The sequence below is a fragment of the Lygodium microphyllum genome, chromosome 14 (genome assembly GCF_053477565.2).
Source record: "Lygodium microphyllum isolate KBCC chromosome 14, Lygodium_microphyllum_v1.1.10, whole genome shotgun sequence".
Lineage (NCBI taxonomy): Eukaryota > Viridiplantae > Streptophyta > Polypodiopsida > Schizaeales > Lygodiaceae > Lygodium > Lygodium microphyllum.
In genome coordinates, this window is record NC_141148.1 from 31,570,351 (window position 1) to 31,588,079 (window position 17,729).

General features: G+C 41.8%; 1 protein-coding gene across 3 annotated transcripts in view; it reads right to left on the reverse strand.

Moving 5' to 3' along the window:
• The window catches only part of LOC148025458 (calcium-dependent lipid-binding family protein), a 222,825-nt gene extending 206,089 nt beyond the window's left edge, over nt 1–16,736 (reverse strand). For 2 of the 3 annotated variants that reach the window (XM_087692590.1, XM_087692592.1), the window contains exons 1-4: nt 16,567–16,736; nt 16,352–16,470; nt 15,387–15,492; nt 15,208–15,289 (exon numbers count right to left, since the gene is read on the reverse strand). In XM_087692590.1, coding sequence (XP_087548716.1) covers nt 15,208–15,289; nt 15,387–15,401 — 97 coding nt within the window. In that variant the 5' untranslated portion in view covers nt 15,402–15,492; nt 16,352–16,470; nt 16,567–16,736. The remainder of the gene's footprint in view (nt 1–15,207; nt 15,290–15,386; nt 15,493–16,351; nt 16,471–16,566) is intronic. The other variant, XM_087692591.1, reaches the window with a different exon arrangement.
• Nucleotides 16,737–17,729: the final 993 nt, after the last annotated feature.

Genomic DNA, 17,729 nt, shown 5'->3' on the forward strand with positions numbered 1-17,729 from the left:
TAACAAATCTCCTGGCTTATGGGTGCTATCCTTATTTTGCTGACAAGGCAAACACTTCATAACGAAGTCCTTGACATCTTTCCACAGTCCTTTCCAATAAAAGCTCTTGCTGATCCTGTCATAAGTCTTGAAAACTCCCATGTGTCCAGCTAAAGGCGAAGAATGTAGCTCCTCCATAATTTTCCACTTGAAAGAAGAAGTAGAGGGAATAACAATCTTGCCCTTCCACCAAATAAGACAATTTTTAAGCTGGTAATGCGAGTTTTCTTCCATAAGACCTTGCTGTAATTTCTAAAAGATTTGGCTGAATTCCTCATCTAAAAGATAGGCCTCCTGTAGTTCTTCAATCCAATTACTATATAGTTCTGTCATGGCTGACACTTTGCAGGCCCACATACGAGAAAGAGAATCAACCACTATGTTATCTTTGCCCCTTGTATGAGTGATGTCAAAGTCATAATTCTGTAATGTAGCTACCCATCGTCGTTGCTTTGGAGTGAGATTTGACTGAGTAAGAAAATACTTGAGTACCCGATAATCACTATGTACTCTGAATCGGCTGCCATATAAGTAATGGTGCCATTTCTTGATTGCATGCAGGATAGCCAACATTTCCTGGTCATAAACATTCATGGCCATCTCCTTATCTGTAAGCTTACAGCTCTCAAATGCAATTACTCCATGCTCTTGAAGCAAAACAGCCCCAATGCCACGGCCACTAGTATCACACTGTATAGTAAACTCTTTGGAGAAATCCGGGCATAATAGGATAGGAGCAGAAGTAAGTAGTTCCTTTAACTGGTTGAAGCTGCTATCTGCAAGAGCATCCCAAAAGAAAGCCTCTTTATTCAACCTGTCAGTCAAAGGAGCTGCAATTGCCGCATAATGCTTTATAAATCGGGGATAGAATGAAGATAGACCAAGAAATCCTCTAAGAGAGGTAGTAGTAGTAGGCGTTGGCCAATCTCTTATGCATTGCATCTTCTTGGGATCAGCCTGTATTCCTTTTTCACTGACTATATGCCCCAAGTATTCCACTTCAGTCTGCATGAAAGAGCACTTCTTCTCCTTAGCAAAAAGCCTATGATGTCTCAACACATCAAAAACCTTCCTCATATGTGCCAAGTGATCCTGTAAAGTCTTGCTATAGATCAAAATGTCATCAAAGAACACCAAGACAAACTGAAAGAGGAAAGGTTGCAAGATCTTATTCATCAGGCTTTGAAAGGTAGCTGGAGCGTTTATAAGCCCAAATGGCATCACCAAGAAATGATAGAGCCCACGATCAGTCCTAAAAGCAGTCTTGACTTCATCACCCTCTCTCATGCGAATCTGATGATACCCTGATCTCAAATCAATCTTCGTGAAAAATCGAGCCCCCTTAAGTTCATCAAGCAAATCATCAATCCTGGGTATAGGATACATGTTCTTCACTGTTATCTTATTAAGATCCCTGTAGTCAATGCACATTCTGAAAGATCCATCTTTCTTTTTGACTAACAGGACTGGAGATGCATAAGGTGAAGAACTTGGTTCAATGAATCCCATTTCAAGAAGCTCTTTGATTTGCTTTGCTACTTCCTCTCGTTCACATTTTGATAGTCTGTAAGGTGGCTTATTGATTGTCTTTGAGTTGGGCTCCAAATCAATGGGGTGATCCACCGCTCTCTTAGGAGGCAATGAAGTAGGTACTTCAAACAAATCTCTATACTCCTCAAGAAGAGCTGTCAAGGCTGGATGGTTTGCTGAATTATTGGGCCGATCCTGTGTTTCTTTATTCAAATGCAAAACAAATATCTGTGAGCGCTTCTTGTACTCTCTCTTGAGTTGTTGAATGGTGATAAGCTGAAAATCAGATCTACTAGGAATTCCCTGTAAATGGATGAGCTGTCCATTGGAGATAAACTCCATATATAACTGTGAGAAATCCATAGTGATCCTGCCTAATGTCATCAACCAATCACAACCAAGTACAATATCTATGGGCCCCATTTCCAAAGTGATCAGGTTTACTTTGACTTCAAAATTTTCAGCCAACTACAAAGAAACCTGTGGGCAAATCTATGTGCTGATTTCCTCTTCACCATTAGCCACTTGTACTCTAATGGGCTGCTGTAAGTCTGTGGGAACACAATTCAACTTGTCCATAATGGACTTATTGACAAAACTGTAAGTACTGCCACTATCTATCAGGATGAACACTGGCTTTCCACATATGCTTCCCTTCATACGAAGTGTATTAGGGCTCTTAGATCCCGTCCAAGCATCCATAGAGATAGAACAATTAGTGGCAGCAAGCGACTCATCACAAGATCCACAAGGATCAAACGGAACATCTCCGCCTGGATCAAAAGGAAAAGAGTCGGCTGGATCATAAAAGTACTCCTGTCCACCGTCATCCTCAAAATCTTCATTTTCAGCATTGATTACCATTGCATTAGCTTCATCTATGTCATCTTCAAAGTCCTCAAAAACTAGCATACTCTGAAGCTTTGGCTTGACATTTTTGTATACACTTTGAAGCGTGATCAGGAGTATACTTTTCTCCACACTTGAAGCATAAGCCCTTGTCCTTCCTTTCCTTGTAAAGATCCATGGGAATTGATTTGGGATTTGTATTAGCTGAAGTGGACTTAGGCTTGTTGTCACCCTGCTTAAATTCAACCTTTGAACTGTTTACTGTCCTGAAATTACTTTGAGACCTAGAAGCATTGAATGGAGAATAAGTTGGTATCTGTAAGCTCCCACTAGGCATATGATTGCTGCCATAAATGTTACCAACTTGTCCTTGCTTTAAAACAGTCCTTGGCTGTCCATAACTTGGCTGAAATGAAGACTCTTTACTATACTTTCTTCCATAGCGCTCTGCAAGCTCAATAGCCTTGAAAAGTGAAGTAGGATTTTGCGCCATAACATCAGCTGACAAAGATGGCTCCAAACCATACATAAACTTGTGAAGCTTGGCCTCATCACTGATGCTTTCCACATACATGGTCAAGTTGAGGAATTGGTTTGTATATTCTCTTACACTTAGGCCCCTTTGTTCCAAACCATACCATCTCCGTGCTAGCTTCTCTTTTTCAAGAGGCGAAACAAAGACTTCAGCCATAAGTGCCTTGAAAGCTTCCCAATTCTCAATAAGTACATTCTCTTTCTTGATATACCTCCACCAAGTATGGGCAAATCCTTCTAGGTGCAAGGAAGCAAAGTGAATCTTCATATCATCAGTTTTAGGATATATATCAAAGTAGGACTCCATCTTAGAGGTCCATTCCTCTAATTCTGATGGTGAAGATGACTGGCCATTGAATTTGGCTAAAACAATTTTGTCCTTGAATTCTCTATCATGAAAGGGTTGCTGTCCCAAGATTGGCTGATCAGGATTTCCAAGTACAAAACCTCCAAATTGAGACTGAAATCTTCCAACAGGTGGCTGAGAATTACCATGTAACCTTCCTGTTGGTAAAGTACCCCTGGAATTTTGAGTATGCAGTCCAAAAGCTTGAGTATTAGCTCCATTCAAACTGCCCAATAGTCATCATGCCTTTGTGAAGCTTCTCCTACTTCATACTGACTATTTGGAATGCCTCTTCTTCCAATGATCCCATTTCCATGACCATTTTGGTTGGATGGTTGAAGTGGGACTGAAGGGCCACAATTTGAACAAGCCTTCTCATTAACTTCTTTTGATGCCATTTGCAATTGTATGAATTTAGAGATTTGTGCCATGAGTTGGTCGTGGGATTCTACCAACTTATCAATAGAAGCCTTGGTCTGATCAGTAGATTAAACCATCTGCTCCATTTTTTACAAGATGGTCTCGTGTCGTTCCCTATGTCTTTGTTCATGGGCACACAAAGTATCAGTGAGTATACTGATTTCTCCTTGTTGTTGAAGCTCTTCAGGGTTCTCCTGAAGTGTGCTATCCATTGTGGAATCCCTGATTTGCTGAGCATAATCCTCCTGGACCTTATTTTTGCCTTTATGTCCTACCATATTAGTGCAGTCCTGCAGTATCCTTTGTCAGTAAAACGGCTATAACTTTGGCTAGGAAGCTCCGATTTCAGAACTTTTTTGTGCGAATCGAAGCTAACAATGCCCTCTTCGAGATAAGCTATAGCACGCTATAACAGATTTAGGACAGAAAATTCTATAGCTGGATTTCAAAGTCTGAACTGTCCAGTCCTGCACCCTGTCTAGACCTGTAAGTGCCCTGTTTTGACCCTGTAATGCAAGATAGTAACCCCAAATGGCTACCAAACCCTGCAAAGGGGTATATAGGACTTGTGGGTACCCTGTAGTACCTGCACCTTGTAAAATATTACACGGCGCAGCGAGCAGAATCTGAGAAAGAGATAGAGAGTACACAACAGATAAGAGGAGAATCAGTAAATTCTTTAACTCCAAACAACTGATACAAAGATGGCTCTGTCCACCCGTGCGCTTCCACTGTGTGAAGCTTAGATGGCGATCTAGACAGAAGATAGGTGAAGAGCTTAAGGCTAGCTGGAATAACAACTCTGACTGGGTGAAAGATGAGTGTGAGATGGCTGCGAAGGGGTTTAGCTTTTATAGCCCGCGAAGGTCATTAGGTCGGCCTGCTGACCGACCTACCATATGAGCCTCCACTAGTCGGCCAGGGAATATTCCCTTTACCATCGGGCCGGGGGCGCTGCCCCCTGGCCCCCCTGGGACCCCCCAGCCAGGGGCCGCTTCCCCGGCCCCCGAACCCCACAATAGGGGCCCCTTTTAACTCCCTTACACCGCAACTCAATGCAATGCGCCTCGAGTTGCTACCAACTTAACCACTCTGTCTAACCCAAAGATTAGACCCACAATGGTCACCTTTTTGCCATCCGGTCACATAGACCTCATCTGATATACAAGTCAGGACTCCACCAATGTCCGAGCTCACACTTGGCTTCTCCTCATAATGGGGGCCTTACAACTTTAAGCACCATGGATCATTGGTAGCACCTAATGAGGGTGGGGCATTGATCATATCTAACACACCTATGCTTCAGCAATGAAGGGTGTACCTGTATCCACCCGTAAATACCCCGTAAGTGACCTGTAAATTCCCTGTTTTACCCTGTTTTGGTCCTGTAGGTACTTGAGTCCTTGGAAAGTCTTCAATCTTCAATCCTCCACTCGCTGTACCTGTGTGAGGGATAAAACGGCATGACAAGCTCCATACACGGGCTCCAAATCACCGGGAGGTGGGCAAAGTTCCCCCTGGGTCGGTTGGTTGCACCCCTTCGGGATCTTCGATAGTGAGGGAGGGTCACCTCTCTTTTATCCCACTATCTGCCCCGGCATCCACATTTTTCCTCGGTGGGAATATCAACATGGCAGAGGCTAGTGTGCTAAGCAATCAGCATGATATGCAATTCAAAAATATTTATTCAGCCTTTCATGAGATGCAATTGATTGAGATAAGAAAAATTGAGATGGGAGAAGGGTCTTACCTATGCAATTCAGTGACTCACTGATTGCTAGTACTTGCCCTTTTACAATATTTCAGCTTGGGTGAGAGAATTTCAACAAAACAAATCAAGGTTATGCATCAAGCTGATCAAATGATACCTATGATAAGTAATGGTTTGAATCAAAATGGAATTCAATGGAATAGGCTGAAATTGAGGAAAATTAACACTAATCTCTCATCTATTGATCAATCCAGTGAATTAATTGATCAATAACCTCCCATCAACAAGTGGAAAAGCCATTAGCAATAGGATTATTGAGAGATTTCAAAGATTAGTAAAAGGGAAATACCTCCATTAAGCTTGAAGAATATGATGGATGTCAGCTTCAACCCCGTTGATGCAAAAGTTCTTCATAATCCATCATAAATCCATCATAAAGCTTGAAATCTCCATGAAATCAATCCATACAAACTTCAATATGATAAAATCCTTGAAGAATCAATGCTCCAGCCTTGCTTGAACACTTGAACCTCAAAGATTCAAGCTCCTTGATGAAAAGCCCCAAAATAATCCTTCCATTTGAGCTCCAATGTCATGCACGGGCTGAAATCTCTTCAATGTCTTCAATCTTGGAGTCTATCCAACTTGTACTTAGCTTTAGAGAAGCTTTGGAGGTCGGGAAGGTCCAAAATTTTGAGAAATTTGAGCTTCCATGTCTGTGTCTATGGCTGCCCTGCTGTGTATTAGGGTTTGAGCAAGAGAATGACTGATCAGAATGCTTCAGAGGCTGAAGATTGTTGCCAATCAAGTGCTTGATGAATCCTTTAAGAGCTGAGATCAATGGCTGAGGATGTGGAGGAGGCTGAGCAGGAAGGAGAGAGCAGGGAATTCAGCGTAAATTTCGGCGCATTTTTTGGGCTGTTCCTGGCTGGTCATCAGCATCACACCTCAACCATGGTACTCCTCCTCAAGCTCATGCTGTAAGGATCCTTTACCCCATGCTTTGACAGAGAGAAATGTTCAGTAGAGAGAGATATTTGAGGACATTCTTGACAGCCACCATGAAAGCTTCAGCCAAAAGCTTGAAGGAGAGAGAAAAGAAGCTCTCTTTTGAAAAGTAACTATAGTTTAGTCTCCAACTAAGCCCGGTTAACCATCCTTTACCCTAGTTACCTCCATTTTTACATGAAATTTAATGATGTCCAGCCATTTAAGCCTTAACCCGCCATATCTGACCTTGGATATCTCCAGATGTAGTCTCTCGCTAACTGTAGGTGTCCTACAGCACTCCATTAGTCACTGTCTTGTACCATTTTTGTCTAAAATTGGTTTTGAAATAGGAAAATGGGACTAAAAATGGAAGAAAATAATGGATCAAAGACTCAAGCTCTGATACCACTTGTCAAAGAGAGAACCAGGGAGAGAGAAAGAGGAGAGAGAAGACTGCAGAGGAGAGAGAAAGTCTGCACAGGAAGAGAGAGAATAAGAGTAACGAGGAGAGAGAAAGACTAGATTTAGAGAGAGAAAGACAAGAAAGAAGGGGAAGCCATAGAAGCTGTGAGCAAGAAGGGAGAGAAAGTCTGTAATTGTATTAATGTGTCAAAAAGATGTGAAAATTTACATCTTCTCTCCTTTTATACCAATGTCAATGTGACATGGCATAATATCAACATTATTAACACTTATTTGCTATTCCCAGCTTCTTACAATCCGTTCATGCCACTCTCCATAAAAAGGGGTCGAACGGCCAATTTTCGATGATCTAAACACCATCAGATTACCAAGGTAAGAAATTCAAAACCCTAATTGACTATGGCAGCACTCATTCTTTCATTTCACGAGCCTATGCAAGAAGGTTAGGAGTAGCCACTGTAACTGCACCTACTTTGCTTGTCGAACTAGAGAATAGGCAAGAAATCATTTGTACTAGACAAACTGCCAAGGTGGAATTTCTACTCGGAAATGAACCCACATCTATTAAGTTCAAGGTAATGAATCTAGGAGTCCATGAGTGCCTACTCGGGATGGACTGGCTAGTCCCCAATGATGCTCATATCCATTGTGGAAAGGGTCGAGTCTCCTTTCGGAATCCTAAAGGTGAGCTAGTCACAACTCAAGGAGAAGCAGATAAACAAAGATCCAGCTAGCCAAGGCAACGCGAATAACTCAAGGAATAAGGAAAGGATTACCCGTCTATATGATCAAGCTCAACAAGCCGAAACAGGTAGATAAACTTGCGGCATTGCTTTACAAGTGCAGGCAGCTGAAGTGAGTAGTTTTATGCTAGACAACCTACATTGTGGAGGGATTGGATTGGATAGGCAGCTGGACTGCTTGTGGATTAAGTAGCAGGAGTTGCAATGTCGATAGGCTGCTCTTTGGCTGCTACCATAGCGCTATGAAGAGTGAGTCGTCACATTGTTAGATGGTTGAGGGCCTTCCACGCCTAAAACTGTCCAAGGATGTCGACCCAACTTGTCAACTCAAGAAGCAACACCACACACCATTTCCTCAATAGACCACACAAAGAGCTGAAGCACCTCTTAGATTGATCCATGTTGGTCTTTGTGGGCCAGCATTGACTGCCGCCCTTAATGGTCCACTGTACTTTTATATAGTGGATGATTTTTCAATACATGTAGGTGTATTTTCTAAAGCATGAATCTGATGCATTTAACTATTCTTCTTCATGGGTATTGCTTGTACATAATCAAACTGGTTATCAAGCAGAATGTATGAGAAGTGATTCTAGTGGTGAGTTTATGTCCCACAAGTTTACCGAGTTTCTACAGGAGCACAGCATTGCATGCCAGGTCACCTCCACCAACTCCACCTCTCAGAATGGATTCGTAGAGCATAGGAACCAGACTATGATGAATATAGCACACTCTATACTGTTTGCAACAGAGTTTCCTAGGTGCCTTTGAATCAAGGATGTTAACAATTCGGTGCACATCCTCAACTAGTGTTCGACTACGATGGTTCCTTAGAGGACTCCCTTCAAGGGATTTTTTGGCACTTGGCCCTATCATTTCCCACTTCAAAGTCTAGGAAAGCCCACTCTCAAAGCTGATCTCCTAATTTTTTGGCACTTGGCCTGTCATTTCCCACTTCAGAGTCTAGGAAAGCCCACTCCCAAAGCTGATCTCACAAACAATGGGCTTTTGAGACAAAAGCCCACTATTTGTTTGATCCTTGGACCAATAAGGTGATTATCTGGAGAGAGGTCATTTTTATGAGAGGGATATCATACATAGCATTGCACCGGCCTCTAAGCCAATCCCTTCTCCTACATCAGAGGTAGTGTTGTCTAAGTCACATCTACTATCCACTGCTGACCCACGTGCAATGTCTCCAGCACCTAGTAGCAAACCATGCGGACTTTGGGGATCCTTCCACTCGATTCTACTCCAGCAGGCCCTTGAAGTTCTATCCAGCTTGCATCTAATATTTCATTTGCATCTGTATTGACAGCAAATTATACAACGCATTTTGAGCCAAAAAGTTAGTAAGAAGCTCTAAAACATCCACAATGGCCAAAGGCCATGGAAAAGAAGTTTACGAGCATTGACCGAAATGAGACCTGGATCGTGGCGGATCGTCCAAGCCACAAGAAAGTCATCGTGACCAAGTGGATCTTTAGGACCAAATTGAAAGTTGATGGAACTTTGGATAAAAACAAGACTCGCCTTGTGGTGCTACGCTTTCGACAAAAATATGGCATAAATTATGAGAAGACCTTTGCATCCACTTTGCAATTGATATCATTCTATTTGTTTGTTGTGCTAGGCACTCATCATGGTTGGCCAATCTATCAAATGGATGTCAAAAGTGCCTTCCTGAATGGTTGTGTGGAGAAGGAAGTCTACATGCAATAGCCTCTCAGATTTACTTATATTGACTGTAAGGACGAGGCCTTTCATTTGTAGAAAGCTCTTTATGGGCTAAAGCAAGCACTCTATTCTTGGTTCCATAGGATGGATGAGTTTCTTAGGACTTGTCGATTTCATTTTACCCCTTATGACCCAAACTTATATGTCAAAAACACTTTAGAGGAGGTCAGCTATATTCTCTTCTTTGTAGATGATTTACTTATCACAAGCTCAAATTCTGTTATCATAGTAGATATTAAGGTTTGGCTTTGTTCCACATTCGTGATGACTAACGTAGGTCAATTCTCCTATTTCTTAGGGATGGAGGTACTTCAATCAAGGGATAGCATTTTTTGAGTCACAATAAAAGTACGCCCCTTAGTAGAACAGTATTGTATTGATTAGACATGGCCTATGGCCACACCTTGTTGACCCCACTGTCCACTTATCTGACAATTCCCTACGATAGTCCTTCAATGAGCATACATATAGATCAATTGTACGGAAACTTCTTTTGTTCATTCCTACTAGGCCAGATCTTGCATACTCTGTTTCTTTACTTGGTTAATATTTCCATGCATGTAAAATGTCACATTGGATTGCTTGTATGTGTGCGTTGAGATATGTTCGATGTACTTTTTCTTATGGTCTGACATATAGTCCTAGTTTGCTTTTGCAGGGATGCATTGATCCAAATTGGACTGGAGATTCCAGGTCTCACGGTGGCTACATGATTTTTTTTTCCAAGAAAAAAAAATTCTATTAATAACACCTCAGTGAATAACCTGAGGTAAAATGTGAAGTACAAGGAACTCTGTGAAGGTCACAATAACTAAGTACATCACAAATACAATGGTTGTGTGAATAACCAATCCGATGGGCTATAATGCCAAACCATACAAGGGACAGTGTGGAAGGAAGTGCCTAAATCCCATATCCGCACAATAGCCTCTCTTATCTTCCTCATCCTCTCAGAGCTGCCCTACATCCTCTCCCATCTCCCTCGGAGAGTGTAAATGATCTATCCAAATCTTTCATAGAGTCTCTATTGTGGATACATCCAAAAGGTCAATGGTATGGCTGCATCTCGCACTTCAAATATACCAGGCTATGATACTGGCAATCAACTCCCATCTGTGGCAATGCCCCTAAGTCAACTATACCTATGAGTAATCTGGAGTGAGAATCCTACTCATATATTGTCCAATAATGAGAAAAGAGTAGCTCCCCTAAAAATCCTCATAGCCACATGTTGCAGCCTCGATTTGTGACCCATGCTACACTCCCCTAAGTAGCCACCACACTCTCTATTGTGTCGTGAAATACCATCCCAAGGGTTCTCCTCCAAACCTCTTGGGCTCTAGGGCAATCCCAAAGGTAATGTCTTTGTGTATCCACTGACTCATCACATCTTGCGCATGCTACTTGGTTCCTACCACATCCAAGCCACGTCCCAACTACCAGGCCCTTGTGAGCTACAAGCCATAGGAAGAGAGAAATCTCCCTAGGTCTAAAGCTATCATGTAGCCTCCTCCAAAAGTCGCATAGAAACTCCTCTGTGATCCCCTCACTAAGCCAAAGGGAGAAGGCTACTGGCTGTGCTATGATCCTACTCATATGCTTTCTTTGGACGCAGCTCCAATTTCTTAGTCAAGCCATAAGCAAGAGACAGTGGTTGCTTCCAAAGTTGAGACAGAGTATTGAGCCCTCTTTGATGGCACCGTAAAGGCCATCTACTTGAGGGGACTACTAGCAATTCTACATTTTCCATGCAACGCTTCGACTATCATCTACTACAGCAAGCAAAGTGTCATAGCACTTGTTGGCCGACCATTACACCATAGACACGACATGTTAGAGTCTGCTTCCATTTCGCCAAAGAGCAAGTTAAGCTAGGCACCATCCGCCTAGAGTTTGTGTCTTCATCAAATAATTTTGCAAACATTTTGATCAAGGCATCAATCAACCAATTCTCCAACACTTACTACCCAAGATCAACACAAGTGAACCTTCCCCTACTACTTCAAACTGACGGGGAGGGTGATTCCCTGTGGCTTTTCCTTCCATATTGAGGGGGTGGTCACCTTCTATTAAGGGTGACAGGACTTTGATTCATTCATTGCTTCAAGTTATTTATTATTTTGTACATTGCATCATTATCCACATCCTCTGGATGACTATGATTGTAAAAGGACGCTGGGGCAAGTGAACAATTCCCTTGCGAGGGCACTATCCAAGTAGCACCGTTACATTGTAGTTTGCACAACCATGATTATTTGCATTGCCTTTTGCATAACCCCATACGTATGAGGAAACAAAGGTGCAATTGAATGACCTAAAGAGGATCGATGGTAAGTTGAAACACGAGCATAAACAAAAGAGAAAGCCAAGTAATGAGTTAATTGTGAACAGCGGCCAATGAAAGCGACTTATCAAGGCTTGTAAGATCGCTTAAAATGGAAACCTAGGAGAGGGTAGGCTTGGATCATCCATTCGTAGATTACTCAAGGCAAATACATTGAAAGATGTATTGAGCAATCCAAACTTGAAGGCTATGAAGGAAAAGGTGATTGAATTCATATTAAAAGATGTCTCCAATGAGTTTTCTACTACGGATGCACACTCTATTTGTGACAAGGCCTACATTGGCACATGGACTTGCTTGAAAATATTCAAGGATATTAAGGTTAGGTTTGGTCATGCGCTGAATAGAAGCAGAATTATACCTCTTTCTAGACCTTCAAAGTTAATAGAGGCCCAAATCTACTCAACACAAAGGTTTTGGAACTAATAGGAAATCCCATGTATGCTATACATATGAAAGCACTGAAGGCAAGGACAAAAAATGCGTACAAGGTTAGGTTCACGAAGCTCAATAATTACTACTTGGATCTATGTAGGATACAATCAACAATAGTGTTGTATTACAACATGGTTGTAGAAAAATGTGGTAGTAAATTACACTATCATAAAATTGGATGAAAGTGAGGTCATCAAAGAAGTACAGCTAGAAAGAGTTATTGTCACTTTGATGAACACGACCTTAGAAATCAACAAAGACAACCCACAAAACTTTAGTGTTCAATTGGATATGGTGAACATAGTTAAACGGCACATTCTACGGTTGTAGACCGACGCTAGAAGGCTATTAGGAAGACTCGACTGCTAGGAACCCGGAATTCAAGTCGATCCTAGTGGGAATGGCCAGATAAGTTCCGTTGCAGGGCAGACTTGAGAGACCCTAGCTGGAAAACCCCGTGTCATTCCTTTGGAGTGTCGGGCAATGTCTTCTAGATTGATCTCTTGGTGGGCTGCTAAGACGTGTCCTGCAATTTGAGGGGCGGGCACGTTATAGGATGTCCACAAGTCCAACATGTTAGTCGCTCTTGGTTAGTGGGTCCCCTCCTTGACCTCTATCTATTCCCCTACCTAAAGCCACAAGTGGAACTTGTCTCTAAAATCCTTCAATATAGGATTATCCTCCTCATCATAGGAGAGATAGTGGTTCACATACTTTTCATCCTCCAATGGCTCCTCTACAAAGTGTATTGGAGCATTGCTTGGTGGACGGGTCACTATGGGTCCAGGTGGCCTAGGAATTGATTTTAAATTGACCATTGCAAATGGATTTAAGGTCCGCCCACATTGGATGCACATACTCGCTACTCTAGAATTACTATTCATGGAGCCGTCTATTCTTTTAAACATGCATCTATTGCATTTATCCCTTTTCAATCTTTTAGAGTGGTCAGCTCTAGATCCACCATATTCACACCAATCCACATGGTAGTCTCCTAGGGCAGTCTACTTTGCTTGCTCCGATTGCCTAGCTTGATTCCATCTATCTGTTTTGCTTACATCGCATACCCTTCATAGATTTTCTTTGCCACCAACACCCAGTGGTAGTCCGAATAGCTTGCTTGTTTTATGAAGGTCTTGGGTCTAAGTCCTGACCATTCCTTTATTCTTCCAAAAATGGCACATATTACTCAATACGACAAAAACTGATTGAAAACCCTCACTTAAAGCTGAATCAATTCAAAAACAATCAAAAGCCCTCAAAAACCAACCCAAAAAAAAAATAGCAACATCCATTGTGATTCCATTCGCCTGATCATCATCTCCTCGCTGTGTTTCAAGATCCACAAGAGTACGACACACTCTCCAACTCATACTCTCTATCCCGGTCCTCAAGACACGGGAGTTCAGGGGTTAGTATTCTTCACTGCATAGTGTCTTTGCTGTATTGAGCATTGTATTCTATTTAGTATTCATTCATTATCTTTCATTGTGTTCATTGTCTCTAAGTTGCCCTAACCCTAACTGTGTTTCTTTATCAATCTGTGCATTTCTCTACGATTGCGTTGTGTTTTTTGTGGTAGAGCATTTCTTTACGGGGACAATCTCCCCTCCAAATATTAGGCGAGAGAGTGGGCAAGTTCCATGGTAGAATTTTTCTATGCACACATAGGATAACTCACAAGCTGAATGAACAGTGATACTTGATCGCACTAGGACCCTCCTCCTTAGTGGCCCTATTTGAAGGCTACCAAGAAGGACCAACTGAGTATTCAAGTGGGCAAGAGCCCAAACTTACATGGACAGACCATGTGAACATAGGTGTCCAATCAAGTGATGTACCCAGTAAGACTTGAACCCACAACCTTACAATTATGAGCCCAAGTGCTAACCACTTCTAGACTGCACCCAACTCTAATATCATGTAAGAAAAAAGTAGGGTAAGAGGGAACACAAAAAAATGAAGAACAAGTCAATGGAGCATAGGGTCCAAGGACTAAAGGTAGAGATAAGCGCAGGGAGATAGAGACACCAGAAAGAACTGCAAGTATATCATGTACTAAGACAGATCAGATCACACACATAGTAGTAGCAGTCAACCAAGGCTGGAAACAATGGCAGCAGGCCTCCTAGCGCGAAAGTGCAGGTATGGACAGACCCCCAAGGTCAGCAACAGCAGCACATCAGTTAATGATGACAGCAGCAAGTCATAGGCTGCACTAGGCAGCAGAAGACAGCCTTGAACAGCAGCAACCAGTCCCATAACGGCAGCTTTGATGACGGCCGCAGCTTGAACAACAGCACGTCCTCCTTAGTGATGAAGAGGATGATGGCAATGAAGGCTGAGAGGTTGGTGTGCAGGGATGAGGGTAAAAACACAGCAGGGAGAGTGGCGATGACTGCAAGATAGGAGAGAAGCAATAATGGTAATGATGAATGCTGGGGCAGGAATGATGAGGGGATGCTCCCGACTACCTTTTATAGAGACTTTCAGCCTTTTGTCCTGCACTTTAAAATATATCTTTCATTTTCAAATAGTTTCTTTGTGAGGCCATTTTCAGAAGTTAATCTAGGCCAGAAATTTATAACATTTTGAGATTAATTCAGGTCTTAATTTTCCTTGCTCAACAAGACATCCCTCCTTCAGGAGAATCCATATCGTGGATACATCAACATCCATGCCTCCAGTCCCACCCTTCCCATTGTCAACAATGATGCTATACAAGGCAAACTGCTCCATTGACACATGGTCTAGTTCAAGGATGGAGGCCAAGGGCATCAAAGCATCGTTACAAGGCCACACACAAATTCTTTAAGCAATTGGACATTGCATTCGTCCAATCAGACGAAAAGCTACCACTTTTATCTCTGTGCCAAAGGTGTGGCGTTGGCTTTACCAAAAAGCGGCCAATATTTGGAAGGTTGCAACTCCTTGGAGCGATGCATGGAGTTTTCATGGGAATAGAAAAAGCAAAGCAGTACCTTAAAAACAACTTGCCACCACTAAAAGACAATATAATAAGCATAGTAATTAAGAGCCTACATTCACTACAAAAATGCAAAATACTAATGGTTGATTCAGTAGAAAAAAGGGCCCAATTCGAGACCTTGCCAAACACTGATTTTCAAAGCCTCTGCTGACAATCCTTGAACATACTCCCCCAAATATTGTCGTAATAGATGTAAGACCTAGAAAACCAGCAAAAGTTGTGTCATCAGTTTACACATGGCTGAGCAATAATAAGGATATGTAACATCCCATAGTCAATAAGAGCTAGTACTTTACATGTGCCTCAAACATGATGACCTCAGAACCTCCAATCGGTTTCTAAGAGGAGGCACACCAGCACACATCTGCTTGTTCATCACACATTGGAAAGTCTCTTGATTAGCTGTTGCAAATGAAAGACCGTCTTATCAAAATCAGGCGGTGACATCTGTTGTAAAGCATTGAGAATAATTTCTACTTTCAAACAAGATGAGGGCATGATTAGATTAATTGAATTCCATGACCTTAAAACTTATAAGCTCTAGTAATCTACATTGTCAAACAATGACAATTACTGACTGACTGTGATACAAGTGACCACCTTCATCCCCACTCCCCTTTTCCTCATACTTTCACCATACAAACATAGGTGTAAAGATGGGAAGCCCACAAATCATACTACCTTGGTCTAGACTTTCCTGTTGACAATGTTAGACAACCATTTTGAAACAGCCTATTATCCAGAGTGTACTTGCTTAGGGTCTCGGATGCATCAGCCCCAATGGCAATCAAGTCAAGTGATGAGATTATTAGAAGCTCAAAATCTGAATGACTGGGCATCTATGCAAGCATTTTCTCACTTATCGCAAACACTGTCCTATGACTTCAAAGTACAACTATTTCGAAACTGTGTGCTCGAGATTGTTGCAAAAAGTGCAGGCGAGACAATTTAGATTGAGATGATTGATATTTTCAAACTACCTGCCAATTTACTACAAATTTGAAGTGCTCTACCAAATTTAATCCCCAGAATCTGATCCTACTACCTGGAGCAACGATTCTTTTACAACTCTGCACTTCAGATTGTTGCAATTTGAGGCGAGAGCAGGACTAAGATGATTGATATCAAAATACCCCCGCTATCAGATTCCAGAACTTCGCACAACAACTCTTTGGTAACTCTCCACTTCAGGTTAGTACAAAAGAAAACGTAGACGACAATGATTTGGCAGCTGATTAAGATGATCGATACATCGAAATACCTGCTAATAGAGTCCAAATTTGCAATGAGATGTTCTATCACATGTAATTATCGGAGTCGGATCCTTTGCTCAATCGAGCGATCTTTAAATTTGAAAGAAAAGAGTCCGGCGAAGAAATCCTGGACGAGATGATTTGAGCTGCTTTGAGTTTTCTTGGATTGCAAAGCAGGAAGGTCACGAGAGAGCTTTGAAGACGTCGGAGAAAGAGGACGTACCTGCTTGTACAGGTTGAGGCCGCAAGAAAACCCGGACAGGAGGAATGGAGCTGCTTCAGATTACTGTTGATGACAGAGAACCACCCTTTGAGACGATCAGACAAAAGGAGAACACACCTGTACACAGCTCCAGAAGCGTCGTTCCGAGCACGATTCTGCGCTGAGGAAAATGTAAAGGACGATCAAAACGCCTTCATTTACGTATATGTTTCTTTCTTTAATTATGTATATATGTATTTATTAATATTAATTTAGTAGTATTGTGTACTTATGTATATTTACTATAATTTAGATATTGTCATAGGTTGTAAATTGATTCGAATTCTTCTTATTCCGTGGTATCCTTTGTGACTCATTTAACGTCCATCTCTCCGACTAATGTATTGATATCGTAGTGTCTCTTGGCATTACCTAAACATAAGCGTGTGTATGCGTGGGTGTTCGGGACAATGCCACATATGACTAGTTTCTCTGATTGGCTTCAGGGTGCAATACATCACACACAAGAGCATTGCCCTTTTTTATTGCACAAGATGAGAGAGAGGATACCCTTTTTCTAACATAAACTCTTCTTTCTAGAAAAGTAAGACATCCACATGTTTCAAGGCTAAATGGACCACTTAATTAAAATTACTCGTGGGTAATTTTTTTGGGACCTACACCACCTTGTCGTTGCACCATAGTATAAGCATATGCCCTAAATGGCACTACTAACAAACAATGAAAATTAGGCAACACGAGGTGTATAGTTATGTTTGTCGACTACCTCCAATTGTGCCAAAGTGATTGGGAAAAAGGATTGGGTAGAGGAAGAGAGACATTTGGCATATGCTACGGAACTTTTGATTACTTGATGTGATTCAATGGCTCCAACCAAGAGTGCACTCAACCATTCTAATAGTATGTCCTCACAAGCCATGCTTACAAAGCTCAAAAATGGACTTAACTTCCATGATTATCATCGTCATTAACTAATTGTCGTCATGATCATTGTCATCATAACCTTCCACTAGCCTTGATGCCTTTATTTTAGGCCCTTTAATTCTCATTATACTACCTTTGGGGCTTCACCCATCTTACTTCTTACTATTATATTATTTTAGCTATAGGTTCGGAAAGCCTCAAACCTCCAGAGGGCTTCCCGAACCTATCCCCTTTTCCAA